The 23,527-nt window shown below is 38.6% G+C and overlaps 2 protein-coding genes across 3 annotated transcripts; both read right to left on the reverse strand.

Annotated features, from left to right (window-relative positions):
• Window positions 1-1,796: 1,796 nt before the first annotated feature.
• On the reverse strand, window positions 1,797-7,011 carry LOC146309932 (uncharacterized). The gene is made up of 4 exons (XM_084744331.1): window positions 6,793-7,011; window positions 6,024-6,112; window positions 2,962-3,012; window positions 1,797-2,852 (listed from the first exon to the last, which is right to left on the reverse strand). The coding sequence occupies exons 2-4, from the start codon at window positions 6,044-6,046 to the stop codon at window positions 2,609-2,611; spliced, it is 318 nt and encodes a 105-aa protein (XP_084600457.1). The 5' UTR covers window positions 6,047-6,112; window positions 6,793-7,011; the 3' UTR covers window positions 1,797-2,608.
• Window positions 7,012-8,634: 1,623 nt separating this feature from the next.
• LOC146309933 (cytoglobin-1-like) lies at window positions 8,635-23,489 on the reverse strand. 2 transcript variants are annotated; one of them, XM_084743710.1, is made up of 5 exons: window positions 23,351-23,489; window positions 18,858-19,301; window positions 18,631-18,773; window positions 10,782-11,013; window positions 8,635-9,417 (listed from the first exon to the last, which is right to left on the reverse strand). In XM_084743710.1, exons 3-5 carry the CDS (start codon window positions 18,771-18,773, stop codon window positions 9,253-9,255), a joined length of 540 nt encoding a protein of 179 aa, XP_084599836.1. In that variant the 5' UTR covers window positions 18,858-19,301; window positions 23,351-23,489; the 3' UTR covers window positions 8,635-9,252. The 2 variants fall into 2 exon arrangements, with proteins under 2 accessions (XP_084599836.1, XP_084599837.1); XM_084743711.1 differs by lacking the exon at window positions 18,858-19,301.
• Between the last annotated feature and the right edge of the window lie 38 nt (window positions 23,490-23,527).

Below are 23,527 nucleotides of genomic sequence, written 5' to 3' on the forward strand. Positions count from 1 at the left end.
GCAGCTGAACTATCTTTGTCTCTCTCAGCGCTGTCCATTGGTATATATAAAAACGGACAATATAGTACAGCCACAATAAATCCTGCCGGCCTAACGTTAACAGATAGGACATGGGCCAAACTTAAACATCAAAGTACACATCAAAATAACTTTTTCTTTTACATGGTTTCTGACATTTTAGACAGTTGTTATCTCGCTGATGTATGTTCAAGTGTTTGTTTATCTCATGTGACGCTATAAAAAAGGGGGTTTCATGTCATGATTGACAGCTGAGCTATGATTGTGTGTGGCCAGAACCCCGATCTCTTCTGCACAGACTCTGATTCCAAATGGTGTCACCAGCACAAGATGCCAGCGCTTGTATCAGGGATATTTTGGCTTCACTTCAGTGGGAGAAAATAGACACACAGCGTCCATGTTTATATGGCAATGGTACTGTCCATTGTTCTGGAACAGCAACATACATACATTAAGCTTAAATTAGAGGGGGCAAAAATACAACTGAGGGGGCTAAACCTCCTTAAGATCCCTCATCGCACCGGGCCTGGATCAAACAGCGCAAAAACAATGTCTGATGGACTACATCTGCTCAGTGATGTTAAAACATTAATGCAAGTCATAATTCGTAGTAATTCTACTTTTAGCAGGAGTATGCATGGAAAAAATTTCTTATGCATGTCATGGGATCATCTTTTCCATGGGGTTTTGTAGATAACTGAGGGTTTGTTGTTTCAAGCTCTATATCAATATTTCAGGCTTTTTTCCAGAGTGCACCACAGACTGTAAAACAGGAAATTCATCCCCTTACTTGATGAGGCAAAAATAGCTGGAAAACATTAATGTTTTTAGGTATTGTTGTTTTTAGGTAACTGATTGTGGAAAATGCGCAGGCTGAATTGATGCGTCACACTTTGATGGGGAACACTATTTACATGATGTGGATCATTTCATGTGCGATTTACTCCTTGGGGCGAACAGGACAGGATGATGATAATAACTGTAAGCAACTAAACTGACTATTTATAACTACAGTGTCCTGTAGTGAAGTGGGAAATAAATACTTCATGTAGGTTAGAGGATAAATATACACCTTAAAATCATCATCAAATCAAAAACAGCTCTTCGTAAAGCATATAAGATACAATCTTCATTGAGAATAAGAAGCACACAAATCCATTTCACTGCTTTATTTAATCAGTCAGTTTACCCTGTGAAAACAAGCCTTCAGGGCTTTCACAGAATGAATGCCCTACCTGCCATACACAGGACAATACTTGATTTCAGCCCCTATTTAAGGAGAACGTAGGCCACTTATGAGATCTTATCAGTTCAACCCATAATCAAAACAACACTGAGCTAGAAAGCGTGTTGATACGGGTTGGTGGGTGTAAGCTCGGTGGAAAGAAAATAGTTCCTACATGAAACTGCTCACTACAAGGTCTGTGGATTATCTTTAGTAACCTGGTCAAGATTTCTGGAAAGGATTTTTTACAAATGATTTTTTCTAAAAATCAAAATCAGAGGTTTTCAAAGTGGGAGGCAGGCCAAACAGTTTCAGGTGAGGCTCAGTGAGTGGAAGTGACATTTGTTATCAAAAAAAAGATCACATAGAGCAGCCTAAATGTGTGTGATTTGGTTAAAGAGATGGTTCAGAGGGACAATATTGGGAAATTTGAACTGTGTTTCCCACTTTTCCAGAGTCAGAAACTAATAAACACCTTTGGACCGATCATTTTCTTGCAATCTGAAATATTAGGCAATACTGGGCAATCTCAGCTCAATTGTTCAGCATCTAGGAGATCAAATAACACAATCGTGATCCCAAAGACATCCAGGAATTGAGCCAAACTAAGCAAGTAAACCAAGGGCGGTGGCTGGTTTAAAAGCAGTTATTGGTTTCCACAGCTGATCTTACACACTACTCGACCCCAGCAGCCTAATGTTTTTGTGTACATTCATGACTGTATGCTGAAAGATCTCTGAGATTCTGAATTTTTTGAAAAACCTTCAAAAACTTTTTTTTTTTATGCCTCCACGGTATCATGGTTATGTTTATGCATCATCCCAGTCTTGTGAATGCAACATGTCAAGAACGCCTTGAAGGAATTTCCAAAAAAGTGAAACAAATCTCCTCTTGAATTTAAGGATGAACTGATTAAATTATAAATAGTGGTCAAAGATCAAGGTTACTGTGACCTCACATCCATCCCACTCTCACAATATCTCAGGAACACTTGGATTGAATTTCTTCAAATTTAGAGCAAAGATGGAGCGCTCCTGTAGCTCAGCTGGTACTTTGTAAAGTCTCAGACCTTGAAAAGCCCTAATCTAGAGGGATAAATAGCACTAAGAGGAAAAACATGTATTTTTGATTTTGGGGTGAACTGTCCCTGTAAGAGAAGCTACTCTCTCATCCAGTCTTCATACATACATTAAACACAAATAATTATATATTTTTTAAGCACGCAAAACATAAAATCCATGAAATGTTTTTATGTGTAGGCACAAAACATGTTTTATCACCCTGATCACATCTGTTCTGAAATAGAAGACAAGACTGTAAATTTCGTTTTCAAAATGAATACTACACAGCATTTGTCATAAGATTTCATCTTCTTGGAATCCGCTCAGTTTCTGTTTCCTGTCTCAGTAATGAAAGCATCTGCAGGACAGACAGGGGGAAGCCACGATCAAAATAGGCCTCACTGTATTTCAGGCCCACTATTTTTAAAAAGTCCTGATGGGAGTCTTGGCGTAAGCTGTCAGGTGACACATGAATCAGGATCTGATCAAAACAACGAAAAGATAACAGGAAATCTCTCCGGGACAGTAAGTCTTGATAGCAGAGGCCACTGAAAGAAGAAGACAAAATAAATCAGGGTTTGTTTTTTTTTGGTTTTTTTTTTAACAGTTTGCTTTCTGGTTCATTCTAAGTGAAATATAGCAACTGGCAGCACTCACCTGGTGCTCACCAGACTCCAGATGATGGCCTGCTCTGGTCTCAGCTCGTGTCTGCAGGAGAGGAGCACAAGGGGAGCAAAAGCTAACATGCAAAGTCATGAATCACATAGGGAAGTAATCATTCATCAAAGAATGCATCACTGTGACTCAACTAAACACACTTTGCCTCCATAAAATGACTCAGATAACAACCGAAAGATAACACATCAAAGGGCTGTGACCTGCAGGTACGACAGTTTATTGCTTTAAATCTAGATCTTTAACAGCTGCATTAAAGTATGTGGTTGCAGAGAGGTGATGTATTTATCATAACCCACCAGACAGATGATGGATTGTTGTTCTGCCTCTGAATCATTTAGCATTAGCCGTGTAGCAGGGAATACTTAAAAGCTAAATGTGGGGCAGGCATCTTAGCTCTTTATGCATCTGTGCCTCGATAACATGCTCCACTGCTCCACTTTCTCCCCTCGTCTGGAGCCCCTTCTGTAAACCTTCCCTAACACACTGACGCTCACACACACGCACACACAGGCACGCGCACACACCACTTCCACATATAACTGTCAAACGTCTCTTTGTCTTTCTGGTTATTTTCCTGTGTCTCTATCACCCACTGTGATATTCAGTTTAATTACATTTCATATGCTATTGAGAACTGGTTTGATTAAATCTAAAATATTGAGAAAAATATGAACACTGCTAGCCTCAAATATGTTTTGTTAAAGGGGTACTCCACTGATTTTATGTTTTAGTTAGTTTACTAGTCATCATGCGTAACAACCAGGCTGTGAAAACAGTTGCATGATGTCTTTCGCGGGACTGGGAGTCATCAGGGTTATCTCACGTCAGCCCAGTAATTTTACACAATTTTGCACCCCAAGATTTATGTCCAATGTCAATAATGTCAGAACTAATGCTGGAAATAGTGTGCCCCTTGGAGAGACAGTCACTGAACCCACAGTAGTTCGGGGTTTGCACAATCATCCAATATTGCTTGCAGTTTTTTTCCTAATAATTCCAAAGATAGTTTTCTGGAAACAACTATAGAAATTGGTGAATAAAAATAGTGAAAATGGAGATGAAGACGAAACTCTGTTGTTGTTTGAATTAGTTATGTTGAGTTTAAACAATGCGGTAATATTTTTCTTGTCACTGGTAAGATCAATATGGTATTAAAAGCATTGTGTGTTCAATTATCAAGGGAACCCTGGAAATATTGGTGGAGCAAAATGTATAGTAAAAGTGTATCCGGTCAAGGGAGCTATTATTGAATTCCCATAGGCTACAGCATATTAGACAACAGAAATAATGGTAGAAAAAAATCCATATGAATGAAATGTTCTATAATTAATGGTATAAAATTCCTGGATTTACGAAGGAAACTGCTGAGAGTTACTGTAAGGTTCACAATAGGAGGAGCCTAATTATAAAAGAAGGCTCCTGAGACGTTCTGTTTAGGGTCCCCTCTGGACAGACCAGCCTTTGGTTTGCTCTATATATTTTGAGACGACAGTAAATCTATTTTCAGACCGAATCCTGCTGGTTATTTCTTGATTTTTCAAAAGAAGATTTTTAACTTTAAGAAATACATCTTTTGGAAGACCTTAAGACTCTTGGCCCATCTGATGGTTTTATTCAACAAAAACAACCTGTTCTCATCTGAACTTGTCCCATCCCAAAAACATTTTGTTACTGCCCCTCGGCATCTCATACAGGCGCATCATGTACCCTTAGTGGCTGTATGAAAACCTCGTTTAATATGCGGTTAACTCTGAGACATGAACCCCAGTCTCCTGGGTAAAAATCCTGTATTTCTTTGAGTCATCCATCCATCCCATCTCCTCCAGGCACAGACTTCTTCCTCTTTAATGTGATGTCAAAAGCCTGATGCATCTCATACAGCCACGAAAAGGTACCATGCTCGTCTGCATGAGTTGCTGAAAAAATGTTGGTATTTGACAAATTGGGAATGAAAACGGGCTGGTTTAAAAACAGCTGATTTCCCTTAAAACTGCTTATTTCAAAACCAAGTCTATATTAAATGATTAATTTAAACTTTATTATCTCAGCCAGACATAAGGGTCTCGCTACTCCTGGATCCATCAGCCTATCTTTTTGTGCACCATATGCTGAAAGACCACTGCGATTCATGATTTTTGAAAACGTTTGAAAACCCATCGCCACATTTTTTTGGGTGATCCCATTCTTGTGAACTAAATATTTAAAAAAAGCCTCAAGGGAAATTTTTCAAACTTCAACTTCGACTTGAAACTCAAGAATGAACTTGTTAGAGTTTGGTGGTCAAAGGTCGCTGTGACATCACTTCCATCCCACTCTCATGAACATGATATCTCAGGAACGCTTGACAGGAATTTCTTCAAATTTGGTACAGACGTCCACTGGGACTCAAAGATGAACTGGTTAGATACTGGTGGTCTACAGTCACTGTGACCTCACAAAAACCTTTTGGCCATAACTCAAGAATTCATAAGCTAATTATAAACAGGATTTCACATAAATCTCTCATAGGATACTAGCAATGCTGGAGGGTAACTACTTACATGTAACTAGTTGCATGTAATTAAATTACAGTTACTAATCACAATGTAGATGATTAAAAAGGGACATGCACTCTTCTAGTTCTTCACATATCTTTCAATGTTGTGCATGTTAGGTTGAGCAGTTTTGCACATAATTATCTCTGAGTTAATGGCAGCTAACTGGAGTTAATTAACTGAAACTGCAGCAGTTGAACACTGGGCCCATTTAGTTACATCGTCCTTTCAAGGGACCTGAATTTACAGCTACACATCAGTTCCTGGGAAATTTTTAAAAAAGTGTTACCCAACCCTACACCGACGTGTGAGTTCCCTGGCAGGGAACTCTAATGAAACATGCCATAAAGTTGCATCAGAGGAACTGGAAACTGGCACAGCTTTTGGCACTACAAGGCAGGATATCTAATTCTCTGCTACTCAGAAGTGCAGCACAAAATCACAGGAATACCCCTTTAAGGCTTATGTTGTCAGTCTGTTTTCATTGACTTGACTGTGTGTCCTTACCCTGTGATGCTCACTGTTGTCATTTTTGTGTCTCTGCTGCTCCATTGCTCTTCATGTATGGCACGTCTTTCTCAACAGCCTCTTTCTGCCTGTGACGGTTGATACAGAACGTAATACTCGATGTTAATGCTCCATATTAATCATCACAGTCTCTTACTGGGCACAGTTATGTGAACGATATGGAGCTTTTGCTGTTTATTAGCTCATAATTGTGTAAGCTAGCTGTTGCCATGCTCCATGGTGCTGTAGCCACAAGGTATTGTTTGCCGTGGCTATGTGAGTGGCTGAGCAGGGCCGGAGGGTTGGGGGGGCTGAGAAGATTGCACTTTGCGTCAATTAGCAGCCATGAACTCAAGAGCTCTGATGCTCTCCCCTCCATTCATCTCTCCATTAAAAACCTGGAATACACTGTTGTTATGTATCGAGCCACTTAATCCGCACGCTGCTGCTTGAGGCAAACCCTAAAATAATCACCGGAGTGATTTCAAATCAATGGTGCAGATAAGTCTCACCCTACCTCCCTCACTCTCCCACACATGAAACACACATGCACCTCCTGTGTTTGTACGTGTGCTCATATTTGTTGTATGGGTGGAAGTGTTTTATGTGTATTTAAAGCTTTTCTCACAAGATTCAAGCTGTTGAATTTGTCCTTTTTTTGTCAGGCAGAAATGTAAAAAAAAAAAAAAAACCTGAATCTTCACTATAAAAGAGTCTCTTATTTTCTTTCTACTGCTAAAAGTCACAAGAGCTCATGATCAGTACTCACGGCTTAATTTTGCTGGAGAATCTCTGCCGCAGGATGAGAGCGATGGTGGTGAGGACCACCATAGTGGTGCACATGGTCCTACCACCCCCCCTCAAGGACCTCCTGCCTTTGGGACTGATGGTGGTTTAGAGCACTGGGGCTTCTCCTCCCATGGAAAAGGCTTGAATGGTAAAAGGCAGAGTTTGTGTTGTAACAATCTTGACTATTCCTGTCTTTCCTCTTGGCTCTCACTCATGATTGGGGAGATTAGCTTAGAGGATTAGCTAGGATCAAGGAGGGGGCTGGATCTCGCCGATAGGACTAGGCGGTAAACAGAGCATGCTGTTTGTTTCTATTCTGAAAGCAACCCACCTCGCCACCATGTTGTCAACACGGCAAACCACATCGACCTCGATATTGTCTTTGTTTTTTGCCAAGAAAGGACTGCATTTTGTAAGAAGGCCTGTTGAAGTTGGCTTTGAGTGGCACTTCACAGTGTCAGCTTACTCTCAGTATAACACACTAATCAAATGACCATGTCTGGACAAAGCTAAGTCACCGATGGCCAAGAGCAGAGTTCATACAATCAGAGATGGGAATAAATATATTTAAAAGTATCTTGTTGCAAATGTATCTAAAATAAAACAAAACAGTGGGAGGATAACTGTATTTCATTAAAATACAAATAATGTGTTATTTGAAAATACAAACATACTTCCCTACAGACTGTTATTATGACATTTCAGGCATTTAGTAGCCCCAACACAGGTCTGATCTTAACTGTGCATTTGGCGACCCATTTAGCGAATATGCAGAATTAATTTAAATTCTAATTAACATGAAACAGACAAAGTAAAAGACTTATTCCAGCCTGGAATAGTAATTTCATTGTTTTCAGGGCAGTGAGTATTTCAACTTGGCATGTTTCCTTAACCTCTGATGGCATATCATGGCCATTTTTATGAAAAATCACAAGATATATTATTCTCCTTTAACTAAAGTTGTCAACAGAATATGCAGAAGTAACAAATTTGATGTTGCGTCAAAGATGTCAGTGTATTGTGTTACAGGAATGTCAATGAAATTAGCATGCTAATCAGCTAGCCCCATCCTGTCCTGTCACTTTATACCTAAAGATGCAAGAGTCAGTCATTGTAGCATCCAATAAAAACAGTACCATCAGAGTTCAACCATAAAGAGGTCCCATTGTCTTTCCTGTCTGACCAACAGAATGCAGAAACTCACAAGGTGCGCTAACACTACTGGTTAATAAGTGTATTTGTCAGTAGATCAAATGTGTAATTACTCTTTTCTTCTGTTGTATTTTAGTGTCATTAAATAAGCCAGCCATTTATTAGCTGCAATAAATGACCATATTTTGATTATATAACTTTATCTGATGGGAAATTTGCACCAAACACTACAGTAAAAGCCAAAGACTATGATTAGGCTAATTGCTGTACAGTTTTTTTTTCTATTCTTTAAGTCTAGGGAGGAGAATGTGTTTTATTTGAGAGTAAAATTACATATTTATTTGTCCTGAAAGTATTTTTTCTGCAAAATAGAGAACTACAAAATACTCAAAGGTCATTAAATAGTATTTTTAAAACATGCAATTGAAATACTGCCCACCTCATAATGAAAAAAGAGAGCTGAGTGGGATAAATGGGGGATCGCAGCTCAGCAGCTGAGCCACTTATACTTAGCACTGCTGACTCAAGCAGAGAATAAGGGAGCAGTAGGCCAAGTGAGAGCGAGGAAAGGTCTAATTTTGTTAACACAGTCGTGAGCAGAAGTACATGGGAATGAGATTAGAGCAAGTTTAAAAGGATTTGACATCATGGCAGTAATGTCACAGACTTTTCTTTGTATTTTTTTTTATTTCAAACTTTGCTAAATACAGATACAAAGGTGAGTCATAATGAAAAAATGTAAAATCACCACAATTAACTGTTAAAAATGTAAAAAAAAGTATTATTAATATCTCATGAAGGGGACACAAGAGGACACAGACTGATAAAAGGACACATCACATGATATTTAGAAAGAATGGTATTTACATGGCAGTTTCTAGATATACACATTCAGTAGAAGGCACATCCAAGTCAAATGTGACCTCTTGTCCACTTTTGGGCTCATGTTTGCATTTTCGTCCTCTTTGCTCTCTCCTTTAAATGGTTCTTTAGAAGACTATAAAGAACAAACAGGAGAGCTTTCATTTTTAACTTTATGTCACATGCTCATAATTAGCCATGAAAAGGGCAGAATACCTGTTCTTATTTAGAGTGTAAGCCCATAGCTCATGATTATCTTAGACTACATGAAACTGTATTCCTCTTGATTTGTCAGCTAATTTCTGTAGAGATACATTGCTTCTCTTTAAAGGTCACTACAGTCAAGTCATCCCTCTTTTATGAGCCTCTGACCCAAACATGAAAAGTCTCTGGGTGCTCATGGTCCAATAAACCCAGACTACAAGCTTCACCCAGTTGAGGTTGACAGCTTAGTCCAGCCCACTTCCTCATAGACAGCTGTAATACCACAGTAGACAGTAGCCAGGAGTTTGGTCCACGCCGCAGCCACCTCTGGTGTCACAACCTCTGAAAATGCTTCTCCTAGGACTTCGAGTATCACACCGCTAAGGATCTGTACAAGACACAACAAAATGCAGTATTTAAGACACCTTGAAGTTGCTTTCATGCTTAGAGATAAGAGAAGATTGACTCCACTCTCTTGTCTGTGTGGTAGATATGAAGTTATAGCCAGAAGTTGGTTAGCTTAGTTTAGCATAAAAACTGGAAATAAGGAAAAACAGCTAGTCCATCTCTGCTCAAATGTAACAAGATCTGCCTATCTGAACCTCTAAAGCTCACTAATCAACATGATATATCTCATTGGTTCACAGTTTTGAGAATTGTTGTTATATTAATGTGATGTTATGGCTCAAAAACCAGTTATTTCTTGCCTGACGTGTCATGTGTGTTTCCCTCACCTCAGCTCCACACAGGCCTCCTCACTGGAACCAGTAACCAAAAAGCAAGTGAGATACAATAGGCAATTGACTCCTTTCCCTTTGCCAGTAAACCCATTTGCCTTTCTTGTTTTTTTTTCTAATCTGTTGCAGAAAGCCATGTATGTGCAGAGTGAAAGGTGTTAAAAAGTCTTTCTCAGGAATTTTGTAGCTTCCAACTGAATCTCTATGTTTAGTTAAATTTAGTTTCTCTGCTGTGTGGCAATTATCTGCTTTATTTTACCTTTTCATGTTTTTTTCATGAAAAAAGATCAAACATGTCACAGAAGTTACTGACGGAGGCAATAAACCTTTATTGCTTTTGCTGGAGAAGAGGCAAAAATTAGCATGCCCACCTGGGTGTCATGTTTCCATCACTGTAATCAAACAACGCTGATCGCTGAAAAAGCTGCATCATTTCTAAATGGATTCACGTATTATGGCCAAACTAATAAACTGTTTGCCATAGACTTTTGTGAGCAGCTTCATTGCACTCAGCAGGATTCCTTTTACTTTTGTTACTTATACCTCGTCCCCTACGCTTTACTCATGCCCGCTTTACTAACTCATTAACCGTTTCTTGCAGACGCCTGTTGGAGGCATCGCTGGTCTCAGCAGACAGTTCCCATTTAAATAGTGCAAGTTAGTCCCACCCCATATATTTAAGCTACACCCACTTTGTATACCCCAAACTGTTTGTTTTATGCACTCGTGGGACTCTTGACAGCTTGAATCACCGTCTACACTTTAGACTCGCCCTTTTTCATAACTCAAAGAGCCCTGTGGCAGGCGTCATTGCAGAGTTCCTTTTTCCACTGGTGTGACTTAGTCCCACTCCTTATACTTTAGCCAAGGTCAAGCGGTTGTGTGTGTGTGCACACATGGATACATGCACGTACATACATTGCAATCACGCTTGTTTTAATTTTTTTGCCAATTTGTTGAACACAAACATCCTAACCTTCAGAGTTAGTCTTTTTTTTATCCACATACACTTTACCTTAAAGTACACAGGCTCCACCTTGTGTCGGAGTGCGTGGGCCTTGCCCACCAGCTTCAGCACCGAGGCCACCTTTTCTGAGTTGTCAAGGCTCTCCACCAGTGTGTTGAGGGCATTCATGACTCTGTGAGCATGCTTCCTGAGCTGGACGCTCCTCTCAAGCTCCTCCGGCTCCTCGATGTGCTTGAAGTCTCTGAAGTACTGCTTGGATGAGGGAAAGTTCACAAACAGCCTGCAAAGGAGGAGAGTTAGAGTAAATGAGAGATATGAGCAGCTGCTGCAAGCCTCCGCTAATCTCATCGCCCTTCAGCCCGAACCAGCTCGATCCTGCAAACCCACAGTAATTTTTCTCCTTTTGAGCTGGAAAGATAACATAAGTAAATATCAGCTCTGACATGAAAGTGCTGCATATTTTAAATGTTTGCTTGAAACCATTATCTAGGTACTGCGTGGTATGTATCCCATATATTTGAAAAGACTTTAAAAAGTGAAGGAAAAACATCCAGCTGCAGATATATCATGGCAGAAAATGGATGAATAACTATGCCTCGAAGACATCAAAGCTGTCTACATATTTATCAGAACTGTGAAAAGTTTATCAGATCATCCCATGAACTGATAAACTCTGCACTTCTGCATATTTTGGCTCATGAAGTGATCATCCAGTAGCAAGGGCAAGAATGTTAAGCACTGTGCTGATATGTTAATTCTTTAATATAATATTTAAGTATTGCTATTTTTCTGCATAAGACAAAAATGAATTCACATTTTCCCTTTTATATACTAAATCGTTTAACATTTCACACTGTCGACGTAATTCTTGCAGAATCAGACATTTTATGTCTGTAACAGATGTTTCTCCTTAAGGTTGATGTTGCTCTGATGATATATGGTAGGAACGCTGTTTCATAACTGTTTCAGCTTTAGCTAATATACTATGTAATGATGCTGCTATTTGTATTGTTTGCAACTTAGGGAAACACTTGACTTGTATATAGACAATTTATTCTATGTTGTTGGTCATTTTTGCTGAAATATTTACAGTATATATACATCTATTTCTTTATTTGTCCAGCTTTGTTGTCCTTGTTCTTAGCTGTTATGTCTATTTCTGTGTAAGCACATCGAGAACAAGGAAAAAACAGATTCAGATTCCTTGTATGTGTACACATGAAGCTGATTCTGATAAATGCATGTATTAGATGAAGGAAGAGGTTAAATGTGCTTCAACCAACTCACAAGGAATTGCAGGCCTTTCCAGTGTTCTCAAGGGTAGATCAGCAGAGACTAGGGAAATGATTCCAAAATTTACTGGAGTAAACAGACTAAATAAGGTGACAAACTCAATTAGATTATTAATGTGTTGATGCCCAAGATGCACCTGGTGTTTAAACGTTGGCCATTTATAAATAAAGTGTGTTGCCTTTCGTCTGTGCTCCAGTATACTTTGGACTAATTTCTCAAGTGTTGTTACAAAAATGCATGTACTACTTTGGTCAGTGTAATTTCAATGTTTTTATGTTGGTCAAAGCCTTCAGTAAATAAAGCAGGTATAGAAGAATAATATGCTTCTGAGCACAGGATTTCTATAATTGATTCTTCCCTGTAGCCCAGTGTGATTGAATTAGGGTTGTGAAGAAGCACTGGTCACATTTACAGTACACAAATAAGACTTAACAAACTGTTCTTTGTATCAAATTAGACAAACACTTGAAATATGTTCTTTATTAGACAGTAGTTATACCCTAATAAGACACCATAAACCTAACAGTACACTAATAAGACATAACAAGCTGTTATTTATATCACATTATACATAATATGTTCTAGTATTAAACCTTTAGACTGCTGGAAGGGCACTGTAAACAGTTTCCCACTGTTCGGCCCTTAATGGGGGACCCATTATGACAACTGTACTGTAAACTAAAACAGTGGGAAATGATTCACTTAAGTTTACAGTACAGTTTGTTAGTAATGTGTACCTAATTACCCTCTAACAAAGTATAAAAAGGGTCTTACAGTGGGAAATAATACACTTTAGTTTACAGTACATTTCTGTTGTGATGTGCCCCTAATTGCCCACTAGGAAAATCTAATAAGTACCTAATAAAAAATCCTAATACTGTCTAATAAAGAACGCGTTATTTCTATTTTTTTGTCAAATTTGAAATCTTATCCATTAGTTGTTGTTTTTTATCGCTCCCCGAGTTGAACTCATGGCATAAATAATATGTCGTACCAAAAATAGAAAACCCGCTGGCTCAGGTGTCTGACTGGTTTTGTACTGCAGTTCCTGCCGTGCCTGGAGCCCAGGATCCGGTGTCACAATCTCTAAGACAGGTGAAATGTGCTAATTAGAGAGGGCGACGAGTTGAAGAAAAGGAAAGTCACTGCCTACTCAGACTACCCTGAGCACACCTTTTACTTTATGGTTGAAATTGCAAGTATTATTACTGCAAAGACAGCTAACATTTCATGTTTCATTTGGCATAAATGTTATATTATCCACATTTTTGCTAAGTTCCAATTCTCATATTTCTTTACACACTGACTGCGCTCTCTCTCTGAGAACAAATAGTTAGTCACAAAAAGACATTTTCTTTGATTTCTATCCCTGTTTGACCCTTGGAGGTTTCATAGAGAATTAGCAAAGAGGAACCTAGAAACCCCCCCCCCCACCCACAATCTGGGAAGAGGGCCAATGCATCTGGTTGCTGGCTGTCTAATCCCAGTGTCCCATCTCCCTCTGTCTAACTAACACAAAAAGGAAGCAAATAGTTTTCTGTTAGCTCTGAAGCATATGGCTGGATATTAGAGTTTCACCCGTGAATTTAAATGTCTGAAAAGGGAGAGGGATAGACGGTGGCATCTTAATCTCTCAGCTTTGGGTGGAGTGCTTTGGAAAGTGCTGGAGTAAAGTATTCCTAGTTTCTCCGCAAACTAATGAGGAACCGCGGTGTTTAATCTTTCTCTCTTGTAATTGCATGACCTGTGGTTGCATATAAATAGCCTCATTAGTATTTTATATGGTCATTGGAGTCTTAATCCTCCCTTATCTATTCTTCAAGACTAACTGAAGAGCTGAATCCAGAGAAAGTTTCTCATTTCAGAGCTATAATTTGCTACTTTGGATCTTATCTGTTACCCTAAAGACAGTAAGTCTGAAGGATTCAAGTTGATGCTGAGGTTCAGTGGGGAGGCAGGGTCTGCTCTTACTGCTAAAGGGAGAATTCATCACACAGTCATGCTTATCGATCAGAGCCCATTCCTCAAATTCCTCCAGGTCCTACGGTCTTTGTGAAGGAATGTGCAGGAAGACAAAAAGAGGAAATTCAGTTAAATTCAGTCTATGTTTTTTCATACACTCTTAGAAATAAAGATTCTTAAAATAATTATCAAGGGTTCTTTAGCTTGTCCCCATAGGAGAACTCTTTTTGGTTCCTGTTAGAAGTCAATATAAAGGTTCCACTTGGAACCCTCTCAGAGCGTTCTACTGAGAACCAAACATAAAGGGTTATACCTAGAACCATCTGTGAATGGTATCATCCAGGGGTTCTACATAGCACCCTTTCATGGTGCAACGGTCTGAACCAGAACCCTTCCTAGGAGGTCCATAACCTCTCCATCTTCTTAGGGTGCCACTCAGGTGTTCCACTGAGAACCTTTTCATATTCAGAGGATTTTATCTCGAACCCATCTGGGAGGTTCTACCAAGAAGCTTTTTATATTCCAAAGGTTTTATCTGGGGGTTTCTACGAAGAAACCTCTTTATATTTCAAGGTTTTATCTAGAACACACTCAGGGGGTTCTACAAAGAACCTTTTTATATTCCAATGGTTTTATCTAGAACCCACCTAGGGATTCTTCTGAGAACCTTTCATTGTATGGTAAAAAAAAATGCAAAAAGAGTTTTGAAGGATTTCAAAAATCTTTGAAAATCTTTGTCATCCAAAAAGAGCTCTTTGGATAAAAAAAATATTCTTAAGGGAACTCTGAGTCTTACAAAGAACCCTTAAGAAACCCTTTCTTCAAAAAAAAAAAAAATAGCGTTCTTCAGAAGTAGAACCTCAGCCCATCAGGAAAAACCCTTTTGGAACCCTTATATATAAGAGTGGAGAAAGAAAAGAAGTGAGATACAGATTATCTTGTTAAAGTGAAGGAGCTAGTAATCTGAAAAATAAAATAAAATAATGTTACGAGCGATACTGTACAATTATATTATGCTCTGAGTTTTCAGTAACCTCCCTCTAAACTTTCAATTCATGCAATCATAAAGGATTACAGGCGTGTTGTGTCAGGCAGTGAATCTCGTCACACTTGAAAGGCTGTCAAAGGTCTGGCTGCCAGTGACGGAGTCATGCTGCTGAAGGTTGCCCGGCCCTCTATACAAGCATTCAAAACATGACCTGCTCCAGGGGAGGGAGCCCTTTGAGTGCCAAAGATGTCTGATTGATGGATTATAGTGTTTATTCTTTGCTTCTACTATGATAAATAGGATTAAGAAAAAGGAGGAGAGGTGAGAATATCACATGCAAAAACATATGACTGACTGTGTTGCTTTGGACAGACTGCAACCTTGTAAAGACAATGAGATAATAACAATGTAGCATCGACTGCATCCTGAGAGAGGTTAAACTCACAGTCTCAACTCTGACTTAAAGGGACAGTTCATGGCAAAATCAATAAAACATATTTTTTCTCTGGTCTGTATTACTACATATTCATTCATCTGGATTATTTTTGTATGAGCTGTACAGAAATCTGCCTTCTTAAATAAAAAAAATCAAATCAATCGTTTGTCTTTACTGGCATGACTTCATATAATACAAGTAGTCAAAGTAGGCATAAATAAAATTACATAAATAAACAAAATAAACAATAACACCACAAAAGTGCAAGAACAAAGAGGGGTTATGGAATGTAGGTAACTGACCCTTCTTTAGTCCCACCCCTTTTCACTCTGTGCTCTCGTAACAGCTGAGCAAACTCAGTCAACTAAGTCAACTTTCCCCTTTTCATGTAAAAGCGACATTTAGACTCACATCTTGGTAGCTAAGGTTTGCAAAATACTACCTAACTAGCTGAGTAATGATTTATGTAGATTAGGCTGCTGGTTAGCGAGTGTTTTGCTAACAAAAGCTAACTCGAGTTGTGAATTTGTGTCTTTTACAGATCCCCCTGCAACATCTTTTAACTTTTTTTTTAAAATGTGGTTTTCTTTTCAGCCTAGCACATAGCATGTCTAAGCACAGGAAACAGAAAAGGAGAAAGCTGACCGATGTACCAAGCTTGCTCAACTGTTATTGGAGCACAAAGTGAAAAGGGGTGGAACTATTTACATTCTCTCTAATATAATGGGACCAAATGGCACTTGGCTTATGGTGCTCAAAGCGCCAAAAAATCCATTTAAAAAACTCAAAAGCAAAGTCTTTTTTAACAATAATAATCTTTATTGTCCACAAATGTGGAAATTTGCTTTCGTCTACACAAGTTGCTTTAAAAAAAATACATCACATTAAATTACAATACACGCAATAATAACAGAACATGCACAGTGCAGACAACAATAACAGGCATGGCTCCAGTCTGAATCATCTTTACGAGTTTAGCAAGGTTATTGCATTTGGTACTTTTTATGAATATTCTTGTTTGTTTGTAGTGGGATTTGTAAGTAGGATTTGTCTGAGCTATTTGTAAATGCACCACAAAGACAGCTCATTGTTGAATCTCATTTCCAGATGTCAAAAATACCAGCAGTTTGAGTTGGTAAAGCATCCCAAGCACAACAAAATAATGGAGGTCTGTGCATGTACAAACACCACCACACACGCCTAGTGGGTCATTAAAGATGAGTTAGAGAGATTATACTCATATAAGTCAATACATTTTTTTGTTTTTGGAAAATGTTGCATATTTCGCCTTTAAACTGGTTTAGATATCTTTTTTCATTTTCTATCACAAAGAAGCATCAGTGGGCCTTGCGGCTCCAGCAGGTGCAGGTATGTTATGGAGGCAAAATCAGACAACACACAAATCTGACCATATCAGTAGTGAACTCATTAATGTTGCAGAAATTAAGAGAAAATTGATTAAAAGTCCCAAAATATGACTTAGATGCAATGCAGAGTTTGGTCTGACATGTAACTGCTGATGAGTAAATACGTCTTCTCCTTTCATAAGCATTTGTCACCTCTATCACTGTTTTTCTGTCAGAATCATGTAAATATATTCTTAACTATGTGCTCAACCTGTGTTAAAGGGACAGTTCACACCCAAATCCAGAACACATATTTTTCCTCTTAGCTGTAGCGCTATTTAACAATCTAGAATGTTTTTGTGTGAGTTGCAGAGTTTTAGAAATTATCTTGAATAACTGGGTCTTGATTTCTGGAAAGAGACTTCGCTGTTTACCTTTTGTTCAGTTATATTCAAGAGAAGGAAGACATCTGTATGGCCGATATCTCCAAAACTTGGCAATTGACCCTTCCTAAGTCCCACCCTTTTTGCTCTGTGCTCCAATAACGGTTGAACAAGGTTGGTGGGACCTCAGTCAACCAACAGAATGTGTAAATCACACCCCCTTCAGACTTAGGAAGGGTCAATTGCCGAGTTTTGGAGATATCGGCCATACAGATGTCTTCCTTCTCTTGAATATAACTGAACAAAAGGTAAACAGCGAAGTCTCTTTCCAGAAATCAAGACCCAGTTATTCAAGATAATTTCTAAAACTCTGCAACTCATGGGACCTAATTTCAGAAATAAAATGTGAACTGTAATCAAATGGCGAGAGACATTTTTTTTTTATGCTGTTTGAATTGATGTTTGTGAATTTAAAAGATAATTTTACAAGTCAAGAAAGTTGCAGTTTGTCGTAAAACTATTCAAATATAAGACTGTAAAGAAACGTAATTAGAGAGACTGCACACCCAGAAGTTGCATATGTGACGTCGTGTCATTAGCGCAGAAACTACGATGCCTGTGTGTTTTTGTGAAGTCACACGAGCAACGTGTCTTATTTGTTCTTTCAAGTTCTGGCTGAAAAAATGTACCAGGAGTCACTGGATCAAACAATTATGGTAAGACAATGTTACAAAGGACAGAAATGTTAGTGTTGATGGTGTGTATTGTGCAAGACGTGTAGTTCACAGAGCAGTTTTGCACAGAACTAAATGCTACTATAACAAACCTACAACAAAAACTGCAACTTTCTTGTCTGGTTAAATCATCTTTTAAAGTGATAAAATAGCATATGTGTAATTTCTGGCACAGTTCAAATGGAACCAAGAAATAATTTGTCTCTTGTCACAGACTACTGTTAATTTTGCCTGAATTTAGGTCCCATGGGGCACACTGGAAGGAGCGTGACTTAGGCATGCTATATAATAATAGTAGAGTCACATCGTAAGTCATAATTAAGTTAGTGTTGGCAAAATGTTAGCTAACCAGCCAGATAATGGTTGCAGTTGATTTTCGGACTAGTGAGCTAGGATTTTACTAATATTAGCTATCAAATGTTATTAGCGAGCTGATGACTGATCAGCCAGCTAGTCAACTACTGTTTTGCTAGGATAAGCTAACTTAAGATGTGACTATACGCTATATTGCTTTTACAGGTCCCCTAGCAAAATCCAATCGAAAAAACATAATAAAAAAAAAAGTTTTTCTTTTCTTTCTTTTCTTTTCTTTTTAACATAGACGAGCCAAGTGCATAGCATATTTAAATATGGGAAACAGGAAAGGACCAAGGTTCCAAAAGGGGCAGAACTATGTGTTTTTGATTTTAGGGTGAACTGTCCCTTTAACGATGTCAAACATCAAACAGGAGAATAAAACTAAGAAACAGAAATACCTGACTAGTATGGCCACTCCAGCGTCATCACAGTTCTGGTAGACTTTTGCCCAGGAGTCCTGGATCATCACCCTCTCCTTGTCGGTCAGGGGGCTCGGTCGCTCCAGGTGGTCCACCTCTCCGTCTCCCTGCATCCTCTCCATCTGGGAACACAGTTGTGCAGAGCTGAGCACGTGCAGAAGGCAGGGCTCTGATGACAGTACCCCCTCCCTCAAAACAAACACTACCTTTTCCTCTTGTTTATGCCTCTATCTTCTTGAGAGAGGAAGAAAATCCCTTCCCCCCCTCTTTTTCCCAGTGAGAATCTTTGCTCTCCACCTCTGAATCTCCGCTGAGCGAGAGTGTGAGTGAAGAACAGGCTGAAAAAACACAAGAAACACACGCAGCGAACAAGGAGGAGCCTCTGTACTCTCTCTTTTACACTCTCCCTTCCCTCCCTCTCCCTCGCTCTGTTTCTTTCTCCCTCTCACCTCACCTTTGTAGGTGGTGTTAGAGATGAAAACATGATGAGATGAGGAAACAAATCCTTAATAAGAGAGTCAGATATGTGGATGGCGTTGCATGGATGCAATGTAAGATTATGATGTTAAAAAAAAAAGATAAAAGAACACACTCTGACCTTTTCCCTCCATCGTCACCACCACCACCACCAGACCATCCAGGAGATTAACCTGTAATGATATTGAGTTTCTCACAAAGCCCTGCCGGTGTAAATGTAAAAACACTTTGCTGACTGAAAATTAAACAGCGTGACGTCCATCAGAAATAGGGCAACCTGCATCTAACAAGATACAGATCATATCTGCGTGTTTTAATCCATTTCTCATTGCTTTTCATTATATACACACAGTACACAGTGTTGTGGCAGAGGTTATCAGAGGGCACTCAGTACATGCTTATGTTGTCACACCTAAAAACTTAAGAATGTTCTCACTCAAGTTTCATAGAGGATAGGACAAGCAGGGCCAATTAGTCAGGAAGCTGACAAAGGAGAGCAAACATGGGAGCTATAAAAAGACATCAGATATTGAGCCAAAGTTAAGATTTAGGTGACATTTATTGCCCGTCTGAAGAGGTGCAATGTACAGTAGTGTCAACAATGTACAAACCCATGTTAAACATTGACAGAGTCCTGTCAATGAGGCTGGGCCTCTGGTAGACTCATTTCATTTCATTTCATTTCATTTCTGGGATTGTTGTGTCTCAAATATGTCACAAAAATAACCTTTGCAAGCATCTGTGCCATCTCACAAACAGTTACAGTCAGTTTTTAATCACATTTCAATATGTTAGGTGTTTAACAATATGTTAAACAACTCTAAATTCACTGGTTGTACAAAAACGAGCAATACATATTATTCATAAGGCTAAAATAAAGTCCTGGTAATGCACCATTAAGCTGGATGCCAACTGTTGTAAAACAAAAAGAAGAAGAAGAAGAAGGAGAAGAAGAAGAAAATTTGAATTGTTATAATATAATCATAAGGATATTGTGTGACCTTTCTGTGCATTTTTAAGCACTAAAAATTCTTTGTTGCAGTTTCATAGCAGTGCTCACTTTCAGTATAGTTTGATCCAATTATGACTCGGTCCAATTAGGAGGATCCATAACTTGTATTAAAAATAGCTAGTATGACTTATCAACTTCCAGCATCTACTGGTGGGTGCAGGAAATGCATTTAATTTATTCAGTCTGACCAGAAGCAGGATAACATGTATCCCCACTGGGGATTTAAAGAAAAATTAATGACCACAGGGGTCTCACACATGAACCACTCCTCAAACCCTTTGGCATTTTATTCATTATCAGTTGTGGGAAAGGGGCAAAAATATGACTGCATGTTATGAATTATGTTCATTATTAAGACTATTTGTTTATTTATTTATTTATTTTAGCTCTCCTTGCATTGACCGCTGCAGCCAGCATGATTCAAAACAGATCAAAACTTTTATTTTTTTTCATGATACAATGTGAACTGCAGATGAATTATACCTCATACACTGACTGGACAGGCAAATTAAAGGAACTGCTCCTCTTTGAGCCTTTTCAGTCAATACTCAATACATAGATTTGACTATGTTTCTACTTTATATTATATTACCACAACTGCTAACTTTGGTTAAAGGTGAAACTATTAAAGTTCATCTCATGCACTCCCAGTTAAAAACAAGAGCAGAGTTAAACGTATTAAGCTTCTCATTGCACAGGTTTATGATTATCAAACTGGTCAGATAGGATCAGATTAGGTAGTGGTGCATCAGGCAAACAAGGAGACTTGGTCAATGATTGTAGATCAACATGCTCTGCTCGTTGCTGCCTTATGCTTCTACAAAGGCACCCACATACATTTTGCAACGCTTGATGATTATTTCTGCTGTGCCCACCCACACAAGCAAATTCAGACTGTGGTTCATATGAATCACGTCACACCTTTAACCTACTCTCCTCAGACAAACAAAGATCATATGATCTCATTATGTTATATCTAAAGGCACAACGCCACTCAGTAGATCCAGGGCTAATGAGTAATGACATCTAGTGGACAGTTGGAGTAATACCTACTGTTTTTCAGGTGCTGGTACAAATGCATTTCCAGATAAATGAAATGTGGGCAGTTTATGTTAATAATTCATAGAAAAAGTCACATATTAAAGGGAAAGTTCTGATTTCTTTTGATGTGGAGGCGTATGAGGTACTTATCAATAGTCAGTGTATTAGCTTAGATATTTTCACTACATTTACATTGCCGTCAGATAGCCTTATCTTATGGGAAACTGCCATAATATAATCCAAATATTACTCCCTCCAAACCAACCAAATCACACAGAACATGGGAGTTACTGTTCTCCTGTTTTATAGGATAGTTCAGATTCACTGAAGTCACACAATAATACAAACAAACTAACAGACTAGGGCTGTGGAAGACCAGGAAGTACTGTGTTCTGCCCAATATATTTGCCAGTTCTGGAAACTACACACCTTCCTTATCTTTCTTTTTGCGCAGATTGTCATACTGTTCTATACTGCTTTTTGTACCACACACACTGTTTTTATACCGCACATACACTGCACATATGGTTTTTGATTCTGCACATACTGTTTTTGACACTGCACATACAGTTGATACAGTGCTTATGTCTTTGACAACCTCAGTCACTCTTTGCACAGACATTTATACTGTTTTAATGAGCACATACTGTTCATTACCGCACACATCGTTTTAACTGTCTTTAGCACAACTGCTTATCATTTTGTGTACCTCAGTCACCTTTTGCACAGGCTTTTATACTACATATTATTTTATTTATTTTATTTTATTCTGTTTTATACTACACACCCCCTTTTTGTGTGGTTTATGCTGCACATGATATCACCTTGTCTACCTCAGTCATCTCATTCTTGTTTCTTCTTTTATTTCTCTCTTCTTTTATTTAAACTTCAGTTTCTGAATAGAATAGAATAGAATAATCGCACCAGGAGACATAGTGAACCAAGACTTTCACTCTGCTAACTTGTTTATTTTTGCATATGACAATAAAGCCTTTGAATCCTTCTGGAGCAAATGTATAATGGCTCTTTTCTTCAGTTGTATTTTGGTGTCATTCAGTAAGCTTGCCTTAGCTGCAGTATCTGATCATATTCTGATTACGTACAGTATCTTTATTCGAGGGGAAATTTGCACCAAACACTAAAGCAGCTTTTTTCCTCAAGCTACTGATCACGAGGAACACAAAGGAAATACTGTAGTTCACAATGAGAGCATTATTGGACCTGACAGGGTCAAAAGACAAGACTGTAGCTACATGTGTGTAGTCTGATTGTTATAGAGCTTTTTTCTATACTTTAAATCTTGGGATGAAAATTGTCTTATTTGAGAATAAAGTGACATATCAAATACTGTATTTTACATATTTCAAATACACAAGTGACCTTTGAGCTCGAGAGACATTTTTGGCCAAAAGAAAAAAGGAAGAGCCACAACTCTTAAATTCTCAATTTCGCTCAGAGACTTTGTTTTTTTTTTGGGTGTTCGGCATCCATAGCTAGCCTACGGAGACTTATGACTAGCCACCAGTAAAATTTACAAAGAGGCACTTAGCCGTAGGTGCCGGATATGACTGATTTTATAATTGATAGATGTAAGAATCACTTTAGGCTCACAAAAATTAAGTAGAAAATTAAGTATTTCATAATGTACAGTGAGCAGGTCATTGTTGCAAAATAAACCATGACAGAGTGATACAGGACCACCACAGTCCACTGTGCATTATCCTGCCTATTACCTGGTACCAAAACAAACAAAAAAACAAATAAACAAAAAAAAAAAATCAACTATATGACATAATTTTATGGATTTAAAAATCAATTTAATGCTCAATTAGAGTCTAAGATTAGAACAGTGTCTATAGCAAGTCTGTTATACAGAAATAACAGACCTTAAAATGCCACCTCCACTGGAAGGGAGAAAAAGACCCACATGTGGCTCTACATCTTATTTTTTTTCTGCCCAGCCAAATACAATTTTTAAAATTCTCAAAAGCAATTGCCCATCTCAGATAATTACACTTCACCAATGATATGGGTGTATCCTAGAACAAAACCGTTTCAGTAAAAAAAACCCACACCTGTTCCGCAAAGCGTAGCCGGCAGGATTGACCCAAAGCGGACCCCGTAGTTCTGAGTGTAAACAGCAATTGTTAGGCTGCAGCGCTAACTTACCTAAGTGACAGGTATCAGCCGTATGTCCGTCACCGGTCCGACAACTAAGTAGAATAAAGACGGTAGTTAATGTTTGTTTTGTAGCTATGCTGTAGCTAAGCTAACGTAGCACACTGAAGGTCATTCCGTGTAATTCGTCAGCTCAATTGGCAGCAGGCTAGTGTGCGACAGATAGCT

Source organism: Lutjanus erythropterus, chromosome 19 (genome assembly GCF_056507025.1).
Source record: "Lutjanus erythropterus isolate fLutEry1 chromosome 19, fLutEry1.hap2, whole genome shotgun sequence".
Classification (NCBI taxonomy): domain Eukaryota; kingdom Metazoa; phylum Chordata; class Actinopteri; order Lutjaniformes; family Lutjanidae; genus Lutjanus; species Lutjanus erythropterus.